Here is a 25,627-nt window from a genome sequence, read left to right as displayed (position 1 = left end):
AGTCCGAAGCATGGAAGCTGGATATGGAGGCCAATGATTTGTGGATACAGATGGCATCAAAGATTAGAGAAGTAGCTAGAAAAGTACTTGAAGAGTCTAAAGGACATGGACCACCCTCAAAAGAGAGATGGTTGTGGAATGAGAAAGTACAAAAGGCAGTGAAGAGAAAAAAGGAATGGTATAAGAAATTAGCTAAATGTGATAATAATGAGACATATGAACAGTAAAAGATAGCAAAGAAAGAGACAAAAAAAGGCAGTTAGTCAAGCAAGAGAATAGGCCTTTGAAAAGTTATATAAGAAACTTGAAACTAAAGAATGGGAGAATGATATTTATAGATTAGCAAGGAGGAGAGAAAAGAAATGTCAAAATCTCAATCAAGTTAGGTGCATTAAGGATAAAGAAGGAAAAGTGTTGGTGAAAGATGAGGACATTAAAGAAAGATGGAGAAATTATTTTAATGATCTCTTTAATAATAGTCAAAATGGTAATAGTGTGAATATAGACTATAGAACAATAGAAAAGAATGTGAATTATACTAGAAGGATTAGATCTTCAGAAATAAATGAAGCACTTAAGAGAATGAAAGTGGGTAAAACCTGTGGACCCGATAGAATATCAATTGAAGTGTGGAAGTGTTTGGGAGATATGGGAGCGGCATGGTTAACTAAATTATTTAATAAGATTCTAAACTCAAAGAAAATGCTTGATGAATGGAGGAGTATTTTAGTACATATTTTTAAAAATAAGGGAGACATACAGAGTTACTCGAACTATAGGGGAATTAAACTCATGAGCCATACTATAAAGTTGTGGGAGAGAGTTGTGAAGCATCGACTACGTCATGATACTTTTATCTCTCTCAATCAATTTGGCTTCATGCCCGGTCATTCAACTATGGAAACAATATTTCTCATTAGAAGCTTGATGGAGAAATATAGAGATGTGAAGAAAGATTTATACATGGTTTTTATTGATTTGGAGAAGACTTATGATAGAGTTCCAAGAGATATCTTATGGAGTGTGTTAGAACAAAAGAGGGTATCTATTAGGTATATACAAGTGTTGAAAGATATGTATGAAGGAGCACTACTATTGTGCGCACAGTAGGAGGGGACACAAGAGATTTTCCAATCTCAATTGAATTACATCAAGGATCAGCTATAAGCCCTTACATTTTTACATTAATTTTAGATGAATTGACGAAACATATACAAGAGAGTATTCCTTGGTGCATGATGTTTGCGGATGATATTGTTCTGATAGATGAGACGCGAGAAGGAGTCAATAGAAAGCTAAAGCTTTGGAAAAGTACTCTAGAGTCAAATGGCTTTAAGTTAAGTAAAACGAAGACAGAATACATGCATTGCAAGTTCAGTGAAGGCCAAACTGGTGATAGGGAAGGAGTTAGTTTGGATGAAGTGATACTGTCTCAAAGTAATCACTTTAAATATCTCGACCCAGTCCTTCAAGTAGATGGAGGATGTGAAAAGGATGTTAGTCATAGGATTAAAGCTAGATAGTTGAAGTGGAGACGTGCCACGGAAATTTTATGTGATCGCAAGATTCCTAATAAGTTGAAAGGAAAATTTTACCGTACAGCCATACGACCGGCTATGTCCTTTAATATCTTGTTAGATGTTCTATTCTTAAGTTGTTAAGAATATGAGTGACAGAACATTCTAGTACAAGATATTATAAATTCGGTTAACAATCTAGGATACCTCATTGGACATGATTTATCCGGATTGATTGTCACTTATGTTTGTGTCCATGAATTACTACAAGATACTAATATGATAGAATAGTGAGTCTCATGCCATAAGACAAATATGGTGGGCACTTATAAGATAAGTAGGTCGAACCAGCGACAAAAGATGACTTGTACATAGAGTTTACTCTTGTCAATACAAAGTCATCTAGATCATAATAGTGCATTAATCCCTTAATCTAAGATAACACAGTTATCTTATATATAAGTGGTTTGAATTTGATACTGCTTTCATACTTGTACTATGTATGGGTATATTGACATATGTTGGCTCCGACTAGTTATATTTGGAGATAAGTGTTAGTCAAGATGTGATCCATTACCCTAAGTAAATAGGGATAAAATCCTATGTCCATTTAATTATTCTTGATGAATTCAAGTTCCTGACCAGCACAAATAAGCTTAGTCAGAAAAGAGTTTCTAACAGGAAAATCTTATTAATCAAGAATTAGAATTAAAAGAGGACATATAATTCTAAGCATAAGAGTTTGAAATGAATCATGACTCGAGCTAGAATCGGGATTTTGTAACGAATAGATTTTAGTGTATGATACGTATGATCAAGGTTCATGAATTGGGAAATTAATTCAGAACTAATTGGGTAGTTATAGCACATTATGCTAGATGTCAACTATGACTTATGAGAACTTAAACAAAAAGGAAATTTCATTTTAAATTTACAATGGTTTCAATAATATTAACGGGTTAATATTATTCTCATTGCCAATTAGTAATGAACCTAATAAGTCACACACATAAGAGCAATTTTATCAAAGCATAATTAATTTGATTAATTAATTAAATGGTTTAATTAATTAATTGAATTAATAAATTTAGTTTGCAATTAGATTGCAAAGTTCCTAGCATGACTTGAAACTAAATTTACCTATTGAAGTATTCAAGTTAATATTTAAATTGTTTAAATATAAACTTAATCAAATTGGGCATAAAGGAAGAAATCAAATTTTGACTAGTTTGACTTTTCAAAATTTGACTCTTTGACTTGGTCAACCTATGCTTACATGGACTAAGGTTGACTTGATCAATAATGGAGGCTTATGGTTAATAATACTAATTAATGAAGTTTAATTTTCTTAATCAAAATTAAGGAACGACATGTGGACCAATCAAAAGTTGAAAACTCATTCAATTGTTGAATGAGAGATGAACACATGTTAATTTAATTTTAGTTAAAGGAAATTAACTTAAAATAAAAAGGAAGAATAAATGTCTTCTTCCTTAGCCTATGTTGGCCAAACCTCATCCTCCATGAAAGAAAAATTCTTTCTTCTTTCTTGCTTGATTTAAGAGAGTTAAAGGTTAATTCACTTGAATTAAAGGAAGAGAAAAGGTTTCTCACCACTTTCATATCCTTGTAACCATAGAAAACTCCAAAGAACTTCACTCTTCGTCTTGGCCGAAATACAAGGAGTTTTGCTTCGACAAAGGTGCTTCGATCAAGGAGCTTGTGTGGACAAGGTAGAGAGCCAACACTTAGCTTCACTACCAGGATTAGGTGGTTAGAATTTGATTTTGCGCTTTAAGGGTGAGTTTTTCTCCAAAACCCTAACTTTTTGAATTTTGAAGATTTGTTTCTTAATGGCCAATTAGGTATGTTAGTAATTGATTGGGACCAAAACTAAGTGTTTTTGCAATAGTATAAAAGGTTTATATATTACATGAAACGTAGGATTGAAAATTTTTAAAATTGCTAATCATGCTTCCTTTGCACCTTAAGGATTGTTTCGGTGCAATTTTCTTTCAAAGAACAGCTAGTTTGAATACTAAGGTGGGGTTTTTGGGTGTGACAAGGAGTGTAGCTGAAAAGGTCTCCTATTTGAGAGGAATCCTAAGTGGGATTTAGAGTTCCAGAGAATTTGAGATGCTTATCTTCAGGCTATAAGAGTTATTGTCAGAGTAGAGAACGTATTATTTGGTTGTTTGGTAAGGCCAATAGCTCAATACTCGAACCATAAGGCTTGGTAACCATATTATGCTATTGTCTAAATCCTGACTACAAGTCTAAATCATATCATGTTCGGGTTAAAATTCTCAGATACATATATGCCTGCTATTTGGGTATTTTAGAAATACTAGTTTTTTTTAACGTATAATACACATTATTTATACTTGTTAATTGTGATTTATTTTCATGTAATTTTATCTTAATTTTTCATATATAGTATATTGATTTTCAATAGCTAATTAAATTTAGTCATTCATTATCATTTATTAACTTCGCCTAAGTAGTTTGCGCTTAGCCAGTCCCAAGCCCGGATAAAGGAGGAGGGTTGCGGTAAGTGACAACCAGCGTAAAAATTTCGTCACACCGTATGATATGGATTCAAATAATATAAACGTTGGGGTGTCCTCTACTAACGACGCGCTACATCGGAGCCCGGGTGTAGTGAGAAATATGCAAGGGTGTAGGGCGTTCACCGAAAGCGACGCGCCATAGGACAGATAGTAGAACAGATAGTGGAACAGAATACAAGATAGACATAGAAAATAATATAAGATATCATAGAAGGAGACCAATTAGGAAGGAGTAGGATAGGAGGAGGATTAGCGTTGGTACTTGGAATGTTGGATCACTTACAGGAAAATTAATGGAGCTTGTGGATACCTTGAAAAGGAGAAGGGTGAATATTGCTTACATTCAGGAGACTAAATGGGTAAGAGAGAAAAGTAAGGAAGTGGCTAATTCAGGGTACAAACTGTGATTTACCGGAAAAGAGAGAAACAAGAACGGAGTGGGCATAATCATAGACAGGACATTGAAAGACGCAGTAATAGCTGTGAAAAGAGTAGGAGACAGAATTATACTAGTAAAGCTAGTACTAGAAGGAGAAACAATAAATATAGTTAGTGCTTATGCCCCACAAATAGGACTAGACAGTGAGAGTAAACAAAGGTTTTGGAAAGACATGGATGATTTAATGCAAAGCATACCAAATGAAGAAAATGTTTTCATTGGTGGAGATTTGAATGGACATGTTGGAAGTGATAGACAAGGTTGTGAGAATGTTCATGGAGGTTTTGGTTTTGGCAATCCAAATGAGAAGGGAAAAAATATCATCGATTTTGCTATGGCATACCACCTAATACTAGCAAATACCTACTTTTAAAAAAGAGAGTCACATTTAGTGACTTTCAAAAGTGGGCAACATAGAAGCCAAATCGACTTCCTCTTAACCAAGAAGACAAATAGAGCTCTATGCAAGGATTGCAAGGTCATTCCAGGAGAGGCTTTAACAAATCAACATCGGTTGGTGATCTTGGATGTCAAATTTAGGAACAATTCATGTAAGGTCAGAAGAAATAGTATAGCTCGAACAAAATGGTGGGAGTTAAAAGGAGTAAAGCAAGTGAAATTCAAAAATGAGCTTCTCGAGTCCGAAGTAGGGAAGCTAGATATAAAAGCCAATGATATGTGGATACAGATGGCATCAAAGATTAGAGAAGTAGCTAGAAAAGTACTTGGAGAGTCTAAAGGACATGGACCACCCTCAAAAGAGAGATGGTTATGGAATGAGGAAGTACAAAAGGCAGTGAAGAGAAAAAGGGAATTGTATAAGAAATTACCTAAATGTGATAATAATAAGGCATATGAACAGTACAAGATAGCAAAGAAAGAGGTAAAAAAGGCAATTAGTCAAGCAAGAGCACAGGCCTTTGAAAAGTTATATGAGAAACTTGAAACTAAAGAAGAAGAGAGATATTTATAGATTAGCAAGAAGGAGAGAAAGGAAATGTCAAGATCTCAATCAAGTTAGGTGCATTAAGGATAAAGAAGGAAAAGTGTTGGTGAAAGATGAGGACATTAAATAAAGATGGAGAAATTATTTTAATAATCTCTTTAATAATAGTCAAAATGGTAATAGCGTGAATATAGATTATAGAACAATAGAAAAGAATGTGAATTATACTAGAAGGATTAGATCTTTAGAAGTAAAGGAAGCACTTAAGAGAATGAAAGTGGGTAAAGCTTGTGGACCCGATGAAATACCAATTGAAGTGCGGAAGTGTTTGGGAGATATGGGAGTGGCATGGTTAACTAAATTATTTAATAAGATTCTAAACTCAAAGAAAATGCCTGATGAATAGAGGAGTATTTTAGTACCTATTTTTAAAAATAAAAAAGATATACAGAGTTGCTCAAACTATAGGGGAATTAAACTCATGAGCCATACTATGAAGTTGTGGGAGAGAGTTGTGGAGTATCGACTACGTCATGATACTTCTATCTCTCTCAATCAATTTGGTTTCATGCCCGGACGTTCAACTATGGAAGCGATCTTTCTCATTAGAAGCTTGATGGAGAAATATAGAGATTGGAAGAAAGATCTACACATGGTTTTTATTGATTTGGAAAAGGCCTATGATAGTGTTCCAAGAGATGTCTTGTGGAATGTGTTAGAACAAAAAATAGTATCTATTAGGTACATACAAGTGTTGAAAGATATGTATGAAGAGCAACTACTATTGTGCGCACAGTGGGAAGGGACACAAGAGATTTTCCGATCTCAATTGGATTACACTAAAGATCAGCCATAAGCCCTTACCTTTTTACATTAGTTTTAGATGAATTGACGAAATATATATAACAGAGTATTCCTTGATGCATGATGTTTGCGGATGATATTGTTCTAATAGATGAGACACGAGAAGTAGTCAATAGAAAGCTAGAGCTTTGGAGAAGTACTCTAGAGTGAAAGGGTTTTAAGTTAAGTAGAACGAAGACAGAATACACGCATTGCAAGTTCAGTGAAGGCCAAACTGGTGATAGGGAAGGAGTTAGTTTGAATGGAGTAGTACTGTCCCAAAGTAATCACTTTAAATATCTAGGCTCAGTCCTTCAAGTAGATGGGGGATATGAGGAGGATGTTAGTCATAGGATTAAAGCCGGATGGTTGAAGTGGAGACGTGTCACGAGAGTTTTATGTGATCGTAAGATTCCCAATAAGTTGAAAGGAAAATTTTAACGTCTGACCATACGATGGCTATGTTATATGGTAGTGAGTGTTGGGCACTGAAAGAGTCGTATGCGTCTAAGATAAGAGTTGCAGATATGAGAATGTTAAGGTGGATGAGTGGCCATACTAAACTAGATAAAGTCCGTAATGAGAGTATTAGAGAAAAGGTAGGAGTGGTGCCAATTGAAAATAAGTTGAGAGAAAGAAGATTGAAGTGGTTTGGTCATGTGAAGCGTAGACATACGGAGGCTCCAATTAGACAAGTAGAGCACATTAGGTTAGAGGATAGAAAGAAAAAAATGAGTAGACCTAAATTGACTTGGAGGAGAGTAGTACAACATGACCTAGAAGCATTACACATTTCTGAGGATTTAACCCAAAATCGTTTAGAGTGGAGAAAGCGAATCTATATAGCCGACCCCAAATTTTTTAGGATAAAGGTTTAGTTGAGTTGAGTTTGTATTCATTATCATTTATCAGAATGCCTATATTTTACTACTAATTAAAGTTTATTTTTTGTATTTTCAAATTTTTTATATTTTTAATTTTTATATTTTTTTAAATTATTCTCTTTGATTCTATCATTTATATAGTTTAGGATTTTTTTTAATTTTACATATATATATATATATAAACTGTCCTTAGTAATATTAAAAAAAGGCTACAATTTTATAACAAATAAAATATTTGTTATATATAAATATAAATTTTTTAATTTAATTAATAGTTAATTTTTAATAATAATTTTATTATTATGTTAATTAAATAATTTTTAAAGAATAATTTTATAATTTAATATTATAAGTTTGAAAATATTTAGAATAATTAAAAAAATAAATTAATATAAATAAGATTTGGTATTTAATATTGTTTATTAATTTGATTGTAATAAACTAAATATTTTTTTATAAATTAATAACACTTGTAAAATTAAGATAGAATTATAATATGATTTTTATTATAAGTATAATTATTATTAGAATGATATTAAAATTTTAATTTATATTAATTATAGTAATATTAGAAATTAAAATTATTTATAAATTTAATAATGAAAACATAATTTTAATTTTAAAATAAAGAGATTAAATCATACAACACAATTAAAACATTAAATTAGTAAAAAATTAAAAAAAAATAAAATATAAAAATTTCCAATCAATTCTTAAAAAAAATATAAAAAAATATAGATATAGACAAATAAAATTTTATATATCACCTCTTATTTTTTATGCTATTGGCCATAAATTTATATTAAATAGTTCATTACTGAAAATATTAGCGATAAATAATTTATTATTAAAACCTATTAGTAACAAATTTCTATAGAATTATCTCTCTATTAAAAGTTTTAGTGATGGATAAGACGTTAAAAAATATTAGCGATAAATTTATATAAAATACTTTTATTAACAACTTACATAGCTATTACTAAAGGTAATTAATGTTAGATTTTTGTCACTAATTTATTATAAATAGATTAATAACTTTTTTATTTTTTACTTATTAATTTTTTATTTTAATTAATTATTTCTCATAAAATTTTATATTAATTGAAGTTAAATTTTAATAAGATTAAGATTTTTAAATTTATATAAATTTTAAAACTAATTATAATAATAAAAATATAATTGTAAATAATTTAAAGAATGAATTTGAAGAATAAAAGGTAGTTTTAGCAAATCTAATATTTCCGTTCTTTAATTCATTTATATATATTACAAATATTATAACAATGACAATGCCTAAAAACTAAATAGGCAAACAATATAAATTGAGATAAAAATTCTAGTAAAAAAAATTTATAAATTGAGGCTTCATTTGTTTTACGGAAAGAAAATATTTTTTATATTATCTAGTATTTAAAAGCACTGAGGAAAATTAATCAACGATTAAAAACCTAAATCATTTTTAAAAAAAATAATTTTCATTTTTCAAAATATAAAAGTTATTTTTTATTTTTTAAATTTTAAAAATTTTATTAAAATATAAATAAATATCATTAATTTAACAATACAATCAAATAACAGAAAATATTTTTATGAAAAATATTTTTTAAATGTACAAATCATTTTCCGTTTGAAAATGAAACAAACGGAACGTGAGATTAAAAAGATATTTGAGTAATGTTTATTCTGATGCTCATAATTATTAGGAAGTCCAAAGTTAACCCGCAAAAGTTCACCCGTGCGAAGATAGAGAAAGTCAAAGCTAACAAAGAGAAAAGTTAATCTATGAATTTATGTTTGGTCAGTAAACAAAGAGAAAATTAAAAATGAAACAAAAGCATTATTTCAGTGTGGACTTAATGTAATATACAAGTGCTATTTAAAATCCACTTCGAATAAGTTCTTATAAGGAAAATTTTACATATTTATATATATAATACAGAGCTTAGAAAATATGAAACTTCAGTAACAATGTATTTTATGTCTTTTTTTTTAACTTAAAAATTGTGTTATTTTACAATTATTTAAAAGCCCCTCAAACTGGGGATCAAGCTTCTAGTTGCATAATTTTAAACACAAATATTAATATAAAAAACTATATAATAAAATATCCAAAAAGAAGGGAAAAAAAAAAGAGAGAAATAGATATACGACAGGTTGAAACATAATAAATAAATAAAAAGGATAAGAAATCCTAAGAGCCAAGATTGTAAGTTGTTAACTATGGATGACATAATTAACAGATTCTTTGCATAGGATTGCGAGTCCTTAAAGGACTTCTACTATGGGCCTCTCACCCGAGCTGCTACAGAACAGCAAGACTGCATATCATTATCAAAAGTAATACTCATAACAGTCCTAGAAAAAATTTTGCTAAGTTTTGCGAGTCTTTAAAGGACTTGTACTATGGGCCTCCCACCCGAGCTACTACAGAACAGCAAGATTGCATATCATTATCAAAAGTAATACTCATAACAGTCCTAGAAAAAATTTTGCAAACTAAAACTTACCGTTCGCAATTAACAGGAAGTTTCCTTCAAATTGGGAAGATGCAAACTAAAACTTACCGTTCGCAATTAACTGGATGTTTGCAGCTCTTTAATTTGGCTGAACTCATCAAGTTTTCTGTGAAGCTTGATGAGCAGTTGGCTGCAGATCTCAGGAGATGCACAGGGCCCGCAAAGAAGGTAGACGACATTACCCAAAGGTCTCATGTAAACACCATCTTCACGCAGCTTCTGAATGAGAGAACGTGCATATAGAGATGCATATCTGAACAAAAATCAGCTGCTCTATCAGGCATTTATGTCAAACTAAACGCAACTGCATGTTGTGTTTTTTTTTTTTTTTTTTTAAATCTGCATGCAAGTAATTACTGGGACAGACGAATCATTATCATGCTTCAGCCCACAATGAGTAAAATTAAGGCTTGACATTGCAAAAATTAGTCTGAACTTCATATGAAAAAGATTTTACCCTGGAACATACATCTAGGAGGACGCATAAACAACTGCTACCAAAATCAGTTACAATCAATGTCAAAATCAAACCAAATAACTTGAAAATCAAGTCTAAATTAAAAAATCAATCAAAAATCAAAACCGATCGGTTTGCACAAAACTGAACCAAAATAGAGCAGTTCGATTCGATTCGATTTTTCATCCACTTCGGTTCGATTCGGTTTCTAAAATTTGTAATTCGGTTATCGTGATTTAATTCGGTTCGGTTTGAACTAAATGCTCACCCCTAGCTATCACATGACCAGAATATGCCACAAATTGCCATCAATTTTCTTATCAGTGAACTCATCCAGCAATTTTGACTTAGACATTATAAGCACTACTCAATCATTATATCAACTATTCCTGTTCAACCATTGGTCTAGGCTTTTGCCCAAAGGAATGCACTTTTTAGGCCTCAACCCGAGCCCAAAACAGCCCTGCAGGTTGGGGCCCAATTGTAATAAAATGTGTTTTTGGTTGGATTGAGCCGCAAGTAAAGGCATGTCTCAAACCCAAGCCCACTTTTCAGGCAAGAGTTGATTGAGCTGGGTCCAGAGATAATCCTCCTGCACAAGCCCTGCCCACAGCGGAAGCTATGGTTTGAGGATACTAACGAGTCATCATTGCCTAGCATGCAATGTGCTGCAACTCAAAACACTCAACCAGTGTGAGTTTGCAAGTATGTAATATTTAATCATACAAATCCAAATATGATTGGTGTTCCATAAGCCATCCAAGTTCAATGAAAGCAACTAATTATTACGTGTAAGTTTCTTAGCAGAAAGGCAAGATGCCTCGTGATTCTAAACATTATGGGCATAAGAAGCATTCTTCTATAATGTGTAGACATTAGGGGTACGCAATAAACGGTTTTAACAGAAACAATGAATTGAACCGATTTACTTCGGTTTTTTTTCAGTTCAATTTTTGAGTTGTACCATTTGATTCAGTTAATAATTAAGGAATTTTGGTTTTCCATTCAGTTGGTTTATTTTTGCTAAAAAAACCGAATATAAACCAAACCGATTGATTCGGGGCTTGGACAGCATAGGAGGGAATAAAGGAAGCAAAATGAAGCCAAAACAGGACATTCCAGAAGGGGCAGTAGGTTTGTACACTGAGGCACATGCCCTAGGCATGTGATCTTCTGAGGAGTGTTTTTTTTTTTTTTTTTTTTCCCAAGCTTGTCTCCAACAAAGTCCTAATTCACCTGGGACTTCCTGTTTTGTCAACCAGCAGCTGTGGAAATAGTTTAGAATTAATTTAGGAAGCTTTCCAACTCTATCTAGAATTTATTTATGTTTTCCTATTATATCTAGGATTAGGTTAATTCCCTACTTCATCTATATTTTACTAATGTATTTAGGCTTAATTAAACTTCCTATCTAGTAGAGTTATTTTTCTATTAGGTTTAGAAACCTAAAAACTCTATAAACACACTAAAATCTTTATATTTCAGTTTAACTTTTCAGCAATAAAATTCCAGCAGAGTATATTCTCTCCATTTTCGCTCGTATGGAGTGTGTTGTATTTGAGCTGCACACTGCATCACCGATAGCCTTCTATTTTGTACACAAAGCCCTATACACCTTCCAGCCTGTATCAATAAAGAACGACACCCCAGCCCATTTCAACGGCCTTCTTTAAACCTAAACCTAAAACATAAGATTTCGTTTCCCCTATGCCATCTGCCTCTGCACTTATACCACCCCCCACCCCCTTTCCTTCCTTTGCATCGACATTGTTGCTCCCTAAAATTGAGCCACCACCTTTCCCTCCCTTCAGCTTCCGTCGGTCCGACATTTCCTTCCTTGGAGCCATAATCATTGGTTAACCTTGAGCCACTGTTGTTGCTTCTCCGCTCTCTGCCTCTCCTTGTGCCTGTGACGCTGTTCAGATTCTTTATCTCCTTCCTCGTTTTTCTGCCTTGATGACGAGATGTCGCAGCCTCTAGCCTCTTCCTCAACCTCAACCTAGATGTTACCCTTGACCTCAGCCTCAATGACAACAATCGGGAGCAATGGAGGCACTAGGCACCCACATGCTGATGCAATGATGCAGACCTAGACCAGTGGAGGTGTGGAGCAGCGGGGGCACACAGCGCAGTCATTAGATTTTCTTCCTTTTTTTTTGTTATATATGAAAAAATTATAGCTTTGACTCATTTTACTGATTTTGTGTTTTGTGGATTTATTTTGTTATTAAGTTGCCAAGTGAAATTGATTATTGTGCTTGTATCATGCTTTCAAATAACGGCCATTACGTTATTTATAGATTTTGGAAAAGCCCGTTACAGATACACCGTTATTTACAAGAAAATCTAGAGTTGCAGCTGCAATGGCCGTTACTTTAATTATTCCTCTGCTGCAATCACATGGAAACAATGTTATTTTGTTTCTCTTTTCTTTATTTGCGTATTCTCTCTTCCGTAGTTGCTATATCTTTCATGTTCTCTCAAATTTTCACCCAAATTTCTCCTTTCTTCTACAAAATCTCTCATTTAATGTTTGCTAGACTAAGATCATCATTAACTATCTCTATTTTAGCTATAAATTATTTAATGCTATTGATGTCTAAACATGATAGATTTAATGTCTTCATTTGATTTATTTGTGCTTATTATATAATTGTGTATATTAGTTTTACTTGTATCTACCAATTTATATAGTCATTTTATAAATTTTGCAAATTTTACAAAAAAGTTTGCATAGCTCCAGGCCTTTATCGTTATGTTACCGCTGTTACAGGACTATTTCCCTTATCTTTGACCACGACCGCAATTTGAAACCATGGTTTGTATAGATTCATTGAGAATTTGATAGGTTATTGTGTGGATTCTGAGAGAAATTGATAGCTATTATGTTGATTCTTTGATAAATTGAAATTTCATTGTTTTTGCATATGAATTTTTTTGCATTTGTATATTTTTTTGTGCATTTGGTAGGTATTGAGAAATTTTGCTTGTTTGGTGTATTAAAAACCAATGAATTGAACTAATTCGTTTTATTAATATCGGTTCGGTTCCCATAATTTTAGATCTCACTTTTTCAATTAATTCAATTCAATTCAGTTTAAAACTGAACCAACTGATTGTACACTCCTAATAGACATGACTAGCCATGTCATGCTCCAATGCTTGTCAGAAACACATTAAAGTCTAAGCAGTTCCTCTAGGAGTCAAATCATTTATGCTAGTGGTTCAAATCATCCAATGATAAAAAGAATATAGCTATATTTCATCAACAAAATTTAGCGATGGAACTTTGGGATTCTGCTTCTTTGTTGGAAAAGAAGTTGCCCACTGCCTCAGTAAGGGGCATTAATGACATGCAGGCAAACAGATAAATATAAAGCAATACTTAAACTAAAAATGTTCATAATCATGCAAGAAATTCATGCACAAGAATTGACAAAAAGAGCAAGCAACTAGGACAATACCCAGCATTACTCCCTTCTGCTCGTAGTTCTAGAGCAAATAGAGTTCCCAATGCAACCACTCTTTGAACAGAAGGATGCAACGAGATCTGTTGCACCAATTCCACATTCCATAACTGCAAGCATTAAAATGCAATACGAAATCAACTTCATAGATGACAAATGGATAACCCAGATAAACTCTTGCTCTTTTCTTCCATTTTTTTTGGGGGGGTGTGTGGATGCAAAGTCATCAGTTTTCTTCATTGTTTGATCATTACATGCAAACTTGCTTGGAATGGTGGGAAATCACTAAAGAAAATTTATCCGGGAGAAAAAGGTTTGTAATAATAATAATAATAATAATAATAATAATAATAATAATAAATGTATATCCTATTTCCAAACCAATTAAGGGAATTGAATAACCAGTTAACTTTCTATGGCAATGTAAAAAAACAACATTATATGTACTTGCACCAAAAGAAGCTGCTGTTACAACAAATTCCTAACCAGATGTTTCAGCCCCTGATCTGTGGTTGCTATGATCTCAAATCAGATCATACAATTTCAATTCAGGATGGTGATTCAGCAGCAGTATACAGAACATCATTTTGCCTGTGATTTTGGCTGTCCCTCTGCTCCCCTTTTTTTTTAACCCATTTGGATTATAGATGGAGTAGAAATGGAGAATATGATTTATCTTAATTGTGAAAATCAACACAAGTTAAATGCACATGATATAGAGGCATATCACAGATAAGTCGTGCACTACTAAGCATCAAAATGATATCCTCAACCTCAAACTGTCAAACATCATCATCACCATACCAAAGCTAATGGATGGTCAACGTGAATAAATTCCACATACCTCCCTAAGCAACCCTTGTTCAGCAATGACATTATGGTTTGTCAGGGGATCCTTGAACCATTTAATGGATTTAGCAGCTGCCATGCACCCCATAGCATGAGCAGAGTATGAGTGTCCATGCAAAAGGGCCTTGAGCTACAACCAGAATCAAATAGATTTAAATGATTTATTTGTGCTGGCCATACATTCCAGAAGATTTGTAAAGCTCATGCATCCATAAATGATTGCCGGACAATCAAACCAGAAGTTTGAAGCCAAAAAGTTTCTTTGGAAAATAGAGATCGGAACCATCAAATGATCATTAACAAATTTTACATCCATAACCACATGGAAAACTTAACCACATTGAAAATGAGATTTTTGAAACTTCAGATTGACTCAACCAGCAAGTCGACCAATATGGTCACAAACGGTATCACGTAAATTTTGTTAACATAGTGGTAATTCGGCAAACAATTTAAAAACAATTCAGTTGTGAATGCATCCACGATGAGGAAACAGTGTTTCAAGAATCTAAAAGTGGTATGAGCAGAAACTGTGACACTCTCATTTCACATTGCAAAATAATGCAATCAAAGAGCAATGGAAGTAATTAATAAGGAAAGCCACAAATACAATCTCACAAGTCATCAGGTCCAAAGAAAAATTTTGGTATCAAATAGACCCACTGCAATACACTACCTTTGAGTCTCCAATAAATGAATCAAAGACTTCTTCTGTAGCCAATGTGGCAGCCAAGGGTATAATCCCCCCAGTCATCAGCTTTGCAAAGCAGGCTATATCTGGTACACAACCAAGTAGTTCTGCTGCACTCTAATGAAATAAGGATAAAAGAAGGATAAGCTTCCAAAAAAAAAAGCAGTCTAATTGATTTACAAACTTCCATTAAAATTAGTGAAATTCATAATTGAGAGAGAAAAAAAAAACCAAGTGAATAAGAAATGAAGGGCAACCAACCTCTGCTCCGAGACGCCAAAAACCCGTGAAGACTTCATCAAATATAATTGGAATATTTCTACTTCGGCACTCATTTACAAGTACCCGTTGGAAAAGTGGATCAATCATAAGCATTCCGCCAGAACCTTGAATAACTACAGAAAAGTCCAAGTTCCAGGGAATTAAACATACTGAGCATGCAGAATGTAGTCCACACTGAACACATGGTACATATACAGATTAATAGTTGCTTAAAATGTCATATTTTTATCATTGCATATTTAGTCTTTTAAGTTTGTTTCTTGTTTAATTAGCTTGTTAATGCTTGCTTTTATGTTATTAGGTGTTTACAAGAGCATGGAAGAGCTTATGATGCATGTAGAGGTAAATTGAGCACAAAAAGAAGTAAAGCATACATCAAGCATTGATATGCATGATGGCTTACTCACTATGGAATTTGATGGTTAAATTGTGCATTTCAATATTTTTGATACCATGAGATATCCTAGTGATAGCCGACCCCAAATTTTTGGGATAAAGACTTAGTTGAGTTGAATTGAGTTGAGATATCCTGGTGATGTGCATTTTGTTTGTCATCTTGACATTACTGATCCATTAGTGCAGCAAACTTTTGAGTTAGGTGATGAAAAAAAGCTGAATGTAGCTATTAGCTACAATGTAGAGAAAGAAAGCAAGATGAATTCACAAAGAAAGCTTGACATTGGTGAAGAGTGGCAGATTTTAAAGTTCATTGATGCTGGATAAAAGGAGGCTTGAAGTTGAGCATGAGACTCTAAACAAATGCTTGCTTGGGAGGCAGCCTAAAAATCAAATAAATTTGGATTTTTGTTGCCCTACTTTTTATTTTCTTATTTTTAATTTCTCTTCTTTGCATGATAACTTACATTGGGGATAATGTAAGATTTAAGTGTGGAAGAGTGTTTTTTTGTGTTTAATGTGTTTAGTTCTTTTATTCATTTTTTTTTTTTTTTTGAAAACTATGGGTTTTGTATTTTTAGGTTCTTTCCATAAATTGATGAGATTATGCACATAATGAGTATGGATTGATCAAGTTTAATGAGAACATGAATAGTTAGGCTTTCTTTACGTGTTAATTTAATTGAAAGGTTGAATATGCTAATATGGAAAATCAAACCTTTTATGAGCTTTTAAACATATGATTGAAACTTTTATATCAATCTATTTCTTTATTGTGTAGATATTCATTCCTTGATATTGTAACTCTAGAACTTGCTTTAAATCTTTTTGAGATTACATGGATATATGCATGCATTTAAGTGATAAAAGCAAACTAGGTGTAACCATTTTAGCTTAAATTGTCAACCTTTAGACAACTAAAAGTTGTCCCCTTAGACAACTAAAAGTTGTCCCCTTAGTGAGCTAATTTTGAGTCTACATTATTCCTGTTCTTTGTAATTGAGCCACATTACAAAGCCTTAACCAGTAAAACAAGTGTTTCTACCTAACCATAGGATTAGTAGAGCATTTGAAACTTTTTGAATAGATTTTGGTTGGAATGTTTATAAGAGTAATGATGAATTGGGGATACTAGTTTGAAAGTATACAGTTGATGTTCTTGTGACTTATAAAGTAAAGTGAAAAGTTTGGAATGAAAAGCAAAAAATTCAAAGAAAGAACAAAAAAAAAAAGAGAGATGAATTTGCATTCATTCCTATACTGTCATTCCCATAATAAGAGGATATCAATTGTTATAGTTATTGTTATTGAAAAGGTGTGAACAAGAAAGTTGGAACTAGAAAAGAGCTTGTTTTGTATTGTGATGAATTCTAATTGGCACTTTTTTATATAGTGAATTCAAGAGTTTTGGATGCTCAACTAGTGTCTTTGGTTCTTTAACTTACATATCCTTTGTTCCATACCATGCCCCTGTTAGTAGTATGCCCTAGAGCATATCATTTAGTATGTATCTTGTACATATTTTTATTAATAAAAGACATTTCCACTTTTCCGTTTACATAATATATTTATGTGTAATAGAAAAGGTCCAATGATATTTTGTTAGAAATATTATTCTTAAGTTGTTAAGAATATGAGTGACAATATTTCTAGCACAAAGTATCATAAATAGGTTCATAATCGAGGATACTTCATAATAAGGACATGACTTATCCAGAAATATTGTATTCATGTTTGTTCCCAAGTTATTTATATGAGATATAAATAAGATGAAATGGCGAGTCTCATGCCATATAACAAACATGATAGGCACTTATAAATGATAAGTAGGCCGAACCAGTGACACTTATGACAAACACATGGAGTTTACTTTTGTCAATGTTTTGTCATAAATCATATCAGTGCATATAATCTTTAGACCTGAGAGAGCACAGTTATCTTGTATATAGGTAGTTTGAGTTTGATACTGCTTTCATACTTGTACTGTGTATGGGTATATGTGCATGTGTTGGCTCCTACTAGTTATATATGGAGGTAGGTGTTGATCAAGATGGAATCTGTTCCTCTAAGTAAATAGAGATAAAATCCTATGTTCATTTAATTATTCTTGATGTTTCAAGTTCCTGGCCAGGACAGATAGATTTATTCAGAAAAGAGTTTCTGATGAGAAAAATCTTTTTAATCAAGAACTGGAATTAAAAGAGAACATAATATTCATAGCAAATGGAGTTTGACATAAACCATGACTCGGCTTGAGTTGGGATTTTATGTGAGAGAGATTCTAGTGCATGGTAACATATGATTATAGGTTCATTTAAGGTAAACCTTATTACTAATTGGGTGGCTATGGCATGCTATGCTAGGTGTTAACCATGGTCTATAAGGTTCATAAAATGATTTAGAGAAATCATTTATGGTAAGAAAGAGTTCTGATGATATTAAGAGTTGATATCATGTCTCATTGCCAATTAGTGATGAGCCTAGTAAGTCACACACATACACAAGTTATCACCTATTTAAATATGATTTAATTAATTAATTAAAGAGTTTAATTGATTAATTAAATAGGTTTGGTTTGCAATTAAATTGCAAAGTCCCTAGCATGACTTGAAACCAAATCTAGATTATTGGATGTGTAGTATAAATTAAATTTATATTTAAAGTGTTTAAATATGAATTTAATTAATGAGAAATTAATTAATAGAAATTAATTAATTAATTTATATTTGATATAAATTAATTAGAATAAGAAAAATAATTATTTTGGGTTAAGAACTCAAAATTAAGACACAGGGGCATTTTGGTCATTCACAGTGTGACACGTGGCACCATGAGATGGTGACACATGGAATTACACATAAGCTTGCCAAATATTTTTTAATCATGTAAGATGATTAAAATCAAGATTAAATATAGGTTTGACACTTGGCACAATGTAATTGGGTCACTTAAACCTAGAGCTAATCAAAGGGTGACATGTGGCAAGGGTTTAATGTGTTAACCTAGCTATTTAAGTGTTGTTATGAAAAGAAAAGCAACCAGCAACCACTCCTCTCCTTTGTCACGCCACTTTGAGGTTTTTCATCTATTCTTCTTCATCTCTCATCAATTCAAAGAGATTAGCCATCAATCTCTTGAATTAAGAACACTAGAAATTGTTTCTAGTGTCCTGTTTACATCTCTAATCTCTTAAAAGGCAGAACTTGAATTTCTAATTAATAGAAAAAGCTTTAGAAGCTATTCAAGGGCTGCGATATGTGTTATTGTTGTGGACAAGCTAGAGGACAACATCCGTGTCACGAAGACGAATCTCAAAGCGCAGACATTTGCAGTACATCAAGAGGTTAGTGTAATCGTTCTTGATTTAATCTAGGGTTCTAAAATTAATCTGATTAATTTTAAAATCTTAAATGGCAAATATAGATCCAAAAACATATTAAAAGAGTTTTAATATATTGTTTATCATTGAAATTAAATAAATAAAAATAAATCTTGCATGATGCATGTGACCTTAGGTGAAAATTTTTGAATTCAATGGTATAAACTTGTGTTTTTCACGCTTCCGTTCCTTCAATTGGTATCAGAGCCACTATATTTGCCATTTAGATTGTTGATTATATGATTTAATTGTGTGATTTGATCATGAGATGATTGATCCATTGCTGGTTGCAATGGATGTGTGGCGGCACACATGGTGAAGCCACCATTGGTGGCGGCAACAAAGGTTCTTCAAGGTGGCGCAAGGTTTGCTTTTTAATTTACAATTGTTGTATGATCTAAAAACTCATCCTATGTCTAATTAAATTGTTTAATTAGAATTTTAATCACACAATTAAATTATGATTCAAATCAGAATTTTAAAAATTGTTTGAATGTGATTCAAATCTGAATTTTTAAAGTTGTTTGAATCATATTTAAATCTGATTTTTTAAAATTGATTGAATAAAATTCAGATCTGATTTTTTAAAAAATATTTGAATGTGATTCAAATCTGATTTTTTAAAAAATGTTTGAATGTGATTCAAATCTGAATTTTTAAAGTTGTTTGAATATGATTCAAATCTGAATTTTTAAATTTATTTGAATGAGATTCAAATCTGAATTTTTAAATTTATTTGAATCATATTCAAATCTGGATTTTTAAGTTGAATATGAGATATTCAATTTAATTTAAGTATGTATGTTTTATTTAATTGTTAAATAGTGATATGCATGATGGATGATCATGGACTATAAAAGACCAATGTGATTAGATTTATTTCTTTTATGTTTCTTTGGGATTGTAAATTAATTAATTTATTTTAATTTATTTTGGGCATGTATTATTAAGTTTGTAATAATTTTTGAGTTGTAATTTCATTAATTTAAGTTCTTGTAAATTCGCCTTGGTATGCCAAGGATTACCATGTAATATTGGATTGCAAGAAGTTCAAGGAGGTCAAGAACATTGGTGGGACCAGTGGGAGGAATTCAAGATCAAGTGTTGATTATGTACTCCTTCAGCAACTCTTGTAAAATGAATGAATGAATGAAATGCACCTAGGAATGCCCTGATTCAATTCTTGGTGGCTCAGAATTGAATCCCTTAGAAAGTCCATGATCATTCCATATTTACTGCTTATCCATGAATGCATGAGATGTATGGGGAATGTATGCAATTATATGATATATGCATGCTAAATGGATAATGTACAAAGTGAGACCTTAATAGTAATTAGAACGACCATAAAATCTTCCAAACAAATGATTAAGTTGGAAATGTTATAATTAAAGTAATTATAACATAGGCCCTCCATTGGGGCAATTATTTTAAGAAATTTTAAATAATTGCATAAGATGCAATTAATTTAAGAGATTTTCTTAAGAATAATTGTTAAGCATGAGATGTTGTAAATATGTAAATGGTTTAGTGGCCAATATTGGATGTACCTGAGGATATTAAAATTATTTGTATAATTACTGGCTCAATGGGATCAACTTAACTAATGTAAGATAAGTTAATAATGAATGTACCTGAGATTTTGAGCATTAGGGGCTAGGTAAAGGATTGAACCTCACATGAGATGTGATGGGCAAGGAGTTGCTCACTTATAGTTTATTGTAATTCCAATAATGGATGTAACTGAGGATGATCAATAGAATTATAAGAATTCAATCACCCACTAGAAATCCATCCAACTAAGATTTCCGTTTTCTACTTTGGAAGTGTAGGATTCGCTAAGTTAGTGGGAGGACCAATTTGATTAAAAGACCATAATCATTTTGATTAATTACATGATACATTTACTAATTAATCTGATTATTTTCTGCAGTTAATTTTCTGATAAAAATGAGCACAAAACAACCACCACCATCCAATATCCTTGCAAGCATACTTGATCACAATAGGTTGACAGGACCTAATCTGTCTGATTGGGCTAAGAAATTTGAAACTTGTCCTGAACCTTGAACATATAGGATATGTTCTAGATTCAAATGTTCCTGGTCCCTTACCTCCAGAGGCCACACAAGAGGAACATGAAACTTTGGACAAGTGGAAGGAGCATGATATGAGAGCTAAGTGTTACATGCTTGCTTCCATGAGTAATGAGTTACAGAAGCAACATGAGAACATGCAGAGTGCGAGTGAGATCCTCCTTCACCTACAAGAGTTGTATGGTGAGCACAGCAGAAATACTAGGTATGAGATATCTAGACAACTATTCCGTATGAGGATGTCTGAGGGACAGAATGTTGGAGATCATGTCCACAAGATGATTCGGCTGATTGAGCAGTTGGAACATCTTGACTTCAACATGGATTTCCAACTACAGACAAATTTGATCCTTCAGTCCCTTCCTGAGTCTTTTGGGAATTTTGTGACAAATTTCCATATGACTAAACAGGAATGCACCTTAGTTGGTTTACTCAACATGCTGGTTATTGGCCAAAAGAATATGCCAGGCAATAAAGGAAAAGAGGTAGCTTTGGTTGCATCTTCTTCTGCTGCAAAGTCCAACAAGAAGAAGGGCAATAAGAAAAAAAAAACCTCAGATTCCTGGTCATTCTAAGAAAATAGCTAAACAGAAAAAGAAGACTAAAGCTGATGGACGCAAAAAAAAGTGTTTCCACTACCAACAGGAAAGTGTTTCCATTGCCAGTAAGAAAGTATTTCCACTAGCCAGAGTGTAGTAATCTAAATGAATGCAATGTCATGGTGAAAACCAACTCAAGTTCAAAATATATTTGGCACTTAAGGTTATGTCATGTTACAGAAGATAGGATTGCAAAACTGGAGAAAATGGGGATTCTATCCTCATTGGGCTCTGAGCCTACTCCAACTTGTGAATCTTGCCTTCAGGGCAAAATGACTAGATCACCCTTTGTTGGACAAGAGCTAAGAGCTGAAAATATTTTGGAGCTAATACATAGTGATGTATGTGGTCCATTTTAGGAAATGGCTAGAGGGGGCTTTCATTATTTTATTACCTTTACTGATGATAAATCAAGATTTGGGTATTTGTATTTGATGAAATACAAACATGAATCTTTTGAAAAGTTTAAGGAATTTAAATCTGAAGTAGAAAATCAAACAGGAAAGAGTATTAAAGCTCTTCGATCAGATCGTGGAGGTGAATATTTGAGTACTGAATTTGAAGAATACTTGGGAGAGCATGGCATTGTTTCTCGGCTGACACCTCCAGGAATGCCACAGCTGAATGGTGTATCTGAAAGGAGAAATCGTACCCTATTGGATATGGTACGTAGTATGATGAGCTATACTGATATGCCAATCTTCTTTTGGGGATTTGCATTAGAATCAGCTTTGTATATTCTGAATAGGATTCCATCAAAATCAGTTTCTTCCACACCTTATGAGATATGGCATGGAAGAAAACCAAGTCTTAAGCATGTTAAGATTTGGGGTTGTCCAGCTTATATCAAAAAGCTGAACACTGATAAATTGGAGACCAGATCAGAAAAAGGTCGATTTGTTGGATATCCAAAAGATAGTTTTGGATATTATTTTTATTTGCCTACTTCACAAAAGGTTGTGATAAGTAGAGATGCCACATTTCTTGAACAACAGTTTGTTCAAGAAGGAGGCAAAGGAAGGCAAATAGAGTTAGAATTGGAGAATTCTGACCAACCAACAGATCAGATGGATATAGATCCATCTAGTCAACCTATACCCATTGATGAAACATCTATAGCTGTTCCTCGTAGAACAACCAGGGTATCTCACCCACCAGTGAGATATGGTTTTCTTCATGAAGAAGAACAAGAGTTGTCTACTCATGAAGAAGTAGATAATGGAGATGATCCACTTACTTATGAAGAAGCTATATCAGATATAGACTCTTCAAAATGGATTGATGCTATGAAATCCGAGATTGATTCCATGTATTAGAATCAAGTTTGGGATCTTGTTGACCCACCTGAAGGTATTGTACCTATAGGGAACAAATGGGTTTTCAAGAAGAAAATTGGTTCTGATGGAAAGGTAGAGACCTATAAGGCAAGGCTAGTAGCGAAAGGGTTTCGCCAAAGGCAAGGAATCGACTATGAGGAGACTTTCTACTTTGTTGCCATGCTTAAATCAATTAGGATTTTATTAGCAATAGTGCATACTATGATTATGAGATTTGGCGGATGGATGTCAAAATTTTCTCAATGGATACATTGAAGAAAACATTTTCATGGAACAACCTAGGGTTTGAATCCCAAGATGGTTCCAAGGTACGGAAGCTAACGCCATCAATTTATGGGTTGAACCAAGCTTCGAGGAGTTCGAACATCCGTTTTGATGAAGCCATTAAATCCTTTGGTATTATCATAAATGAGGATGAGCTATGTGTATATAAGAAGGTTAGTGACGTGCTATCACTTTCCTTGTCTTATATGTGGATGACATAATCGTTGATGGGTAATGACACAGGTATGTTGACGACTATAAAGGTATGATTGTCAAATACATTCTCCATGAAAGACTTAGGAGAGGCAACCTATATTCTTGGGATTCGCATCTATAGAGATAGAGCGAAAAGAATAATTGGTTTATCCCAAAGTCTATACTTGGAAAAGGTGTTAAAGAGGTTTAACATGCTTGATTCCAAGAGAGGATTGTTACCAGTGAGACATGGTATCCACCTTTCTAAAGAGATGTCTCCAAAGACACCTGAAGAAAGAGATAAGATGGCCAGATTCCATATGCTTCGCTATTGGAAGTTTAATGTATGCAATGTTGTGTACTAGGTGGATATCGCATATGTTGTTAGTTTGACTAGCGGTATCAATCCAATCCGTGTTTGGAACATCGATAGTCACAAGAATATCCTTAAGTACTTGAGAAAAACTAAGGATTTATTCTTGATTTATGGAGGTGGAGACTTGCAATTGGATGGTTATACTGATTCTGATTTCCAATCAGATATCGATGATAGAAAGTCTACCTTTGGATATGTGTTCATTTGTAATGGAGGTGCAGTCAGTTGGAAGAGTTCCAAACGGAGCACGACTGTAGATTCCACTACAGAGGCTGAGTCTATTGCTGCATCAGATGCTGCAAAGGAAGCTGTTTGGATAAAGAAGTTCATGAAAGAACTTACAGTAGTTCCTTCCATTGAGTCAGCAGTTCCACTACACTTTGACAATAATGGAGCAGCCATACAGGCTAAGGAACTAAGGTCTTACCAAAATCCAAACACTTAGAAAGGCACTACCACATTATCAGAGATATAGTTGGGCAATGCGATATAGCCATGCAGAAAAAATAACATCTGCTAAAAAAAAACCAGCTGATCCATTCACTAAGCCTATGTCACAGACTCAGTTAGACCGACATCTTGAGAAGATAGGTCTAAGATATTGTAATGAATGGCTCTAGTGCTAGTGGGAGATTGTTAGTAGTATGCCCTAGAGTATATCATTTAGTATGTATCTTGTACATATTTTTATTAATAAAAGGCATTTCCACTTTTCCGTTTACATAATATATTTATGTGTAATAGAAAAGGTCCATTGATATTTTGTTAGAAATATTATTCTTAAGTTGTTAAGAATATGAGTGACAATATTTCTAACACAAAGTATCATAAATAGGTTCACAATCGAGGATACTTCATAATAAAGACATGACTTATCCAGAAAGATTGTATTCATGTTTGTTCCCAAGTTATTTATATGAGATATAAATAAGATGGAATGGTGAGTCTCATGCCATATAACAAACATGATAGGCACTTATAAATGATAAGTAGGCCGAACCAGTGACACTTATGACAAACACATGGAGTTTACTTTTGTCAATGTTTTGTCATAAATCATATCAGTGCATATAATCTTTAGACCTGAGATAGCACAGTTATCTTGTATATAGGTAGTTTGAGTTTAATACTGCTTTCATACTTGTACTGTGTATGGGTATATAGGCATGTGTTGGCTCCTACTAGTTATATATGGAGGTAGGTGTTGATCAAGATGGAATCTGTTCCTCTAAGTAAATAGAGATAAAATCCTATGTTCATTTAATTATTCTTGATGTTTCAAGTTCCTGGCCAGGACAGATAGATTTATTCAGAAAAGAGTTTCTGATGAGAAAAATCTTTTTAATCAAGAACTGGAATTAAAAGAAAACATAATATTCATAACAAATGGAGTTTGACATAAACCATGACTCCAGCTTGAGTTGGGATTTTGTAACAGAGAGATTCTAGTGCATGGTAACATATGACTATAGGTTCATTTAAGGTAAACCTTATTACTAATTGGGTAGCCATGGCATGCTATGC

General features: G+C 33.0%; 1 protein-coding gene across 3 annotated transcripts in view; it reads right to left on the bottom strand.

Annotated features, from left to right (window-relative positions):
* Positions 1-25,627, bottom strand: part of LOC110661201 (bifunctional dethiobiotin synthetase/7,8-diamino-pelargonic acid aminotransferase, mitochondrial) — a 74,472-nt gene that overhangs the window by 15,645 nt on the left and 33,200 nt on the right. Inside the window, exons 10-15 of one of the 3 annotated variants that reach the window (XM_021819772.2) lie at positions 15,441-15,574; positions 15,165-15,296; positions 14,484-14,618; positions 13,637-13,749; positions 9,764-9,968; positions 9,345-9,623 (exon numbers count right to left, since the gene is read on the bottom strand). In XM_021819772.2, coding sequence (XP_021675464.2) covers positions 9,773-9,968; positions 13,637-13,749; positions 14,484-14,618; positions 15,165-15,296; positions 15,441-15,574 — 710 coding nt within the window. In that variant the 3' untranslated portion in view covers positions 9,345-9,623; positions 9,764-9,772. Of the gene's footprint in view, positions 1-9,344; positions 9,969-13,636; positions 13,750-14,483; positions 14,619-15,164; positions 15,297-15,440; positions 15,575-25,627 lie in introns of those variants that run through there. The other 2 variants (XM_058131977.1, XM_021819771.2) reach the window with 2 other exon arrangements.

The sequence above is a fragment of the Hevea brasiliensis genome, chromosome 13 (assembly GCF_030052815.1).
Source record: "Hevea brasiliensis isolate MT/VB/25A 57/8 chromosome 13, ASM3005281v1, whole genome shotgun sequence".
Taxonomy (NCBI): domain Eukaryota; kingdom Viridiplantae; phylum Streptophyta; class Magnoliopsida; order Malpighiales; family Euphorbiaceae; genus Hevea; species Hevea brasiliensis.
Note: the sequence above shows the minus strand (reverse complement) of the source record. Positions and strands in the feature narration are given on the sequence as shown.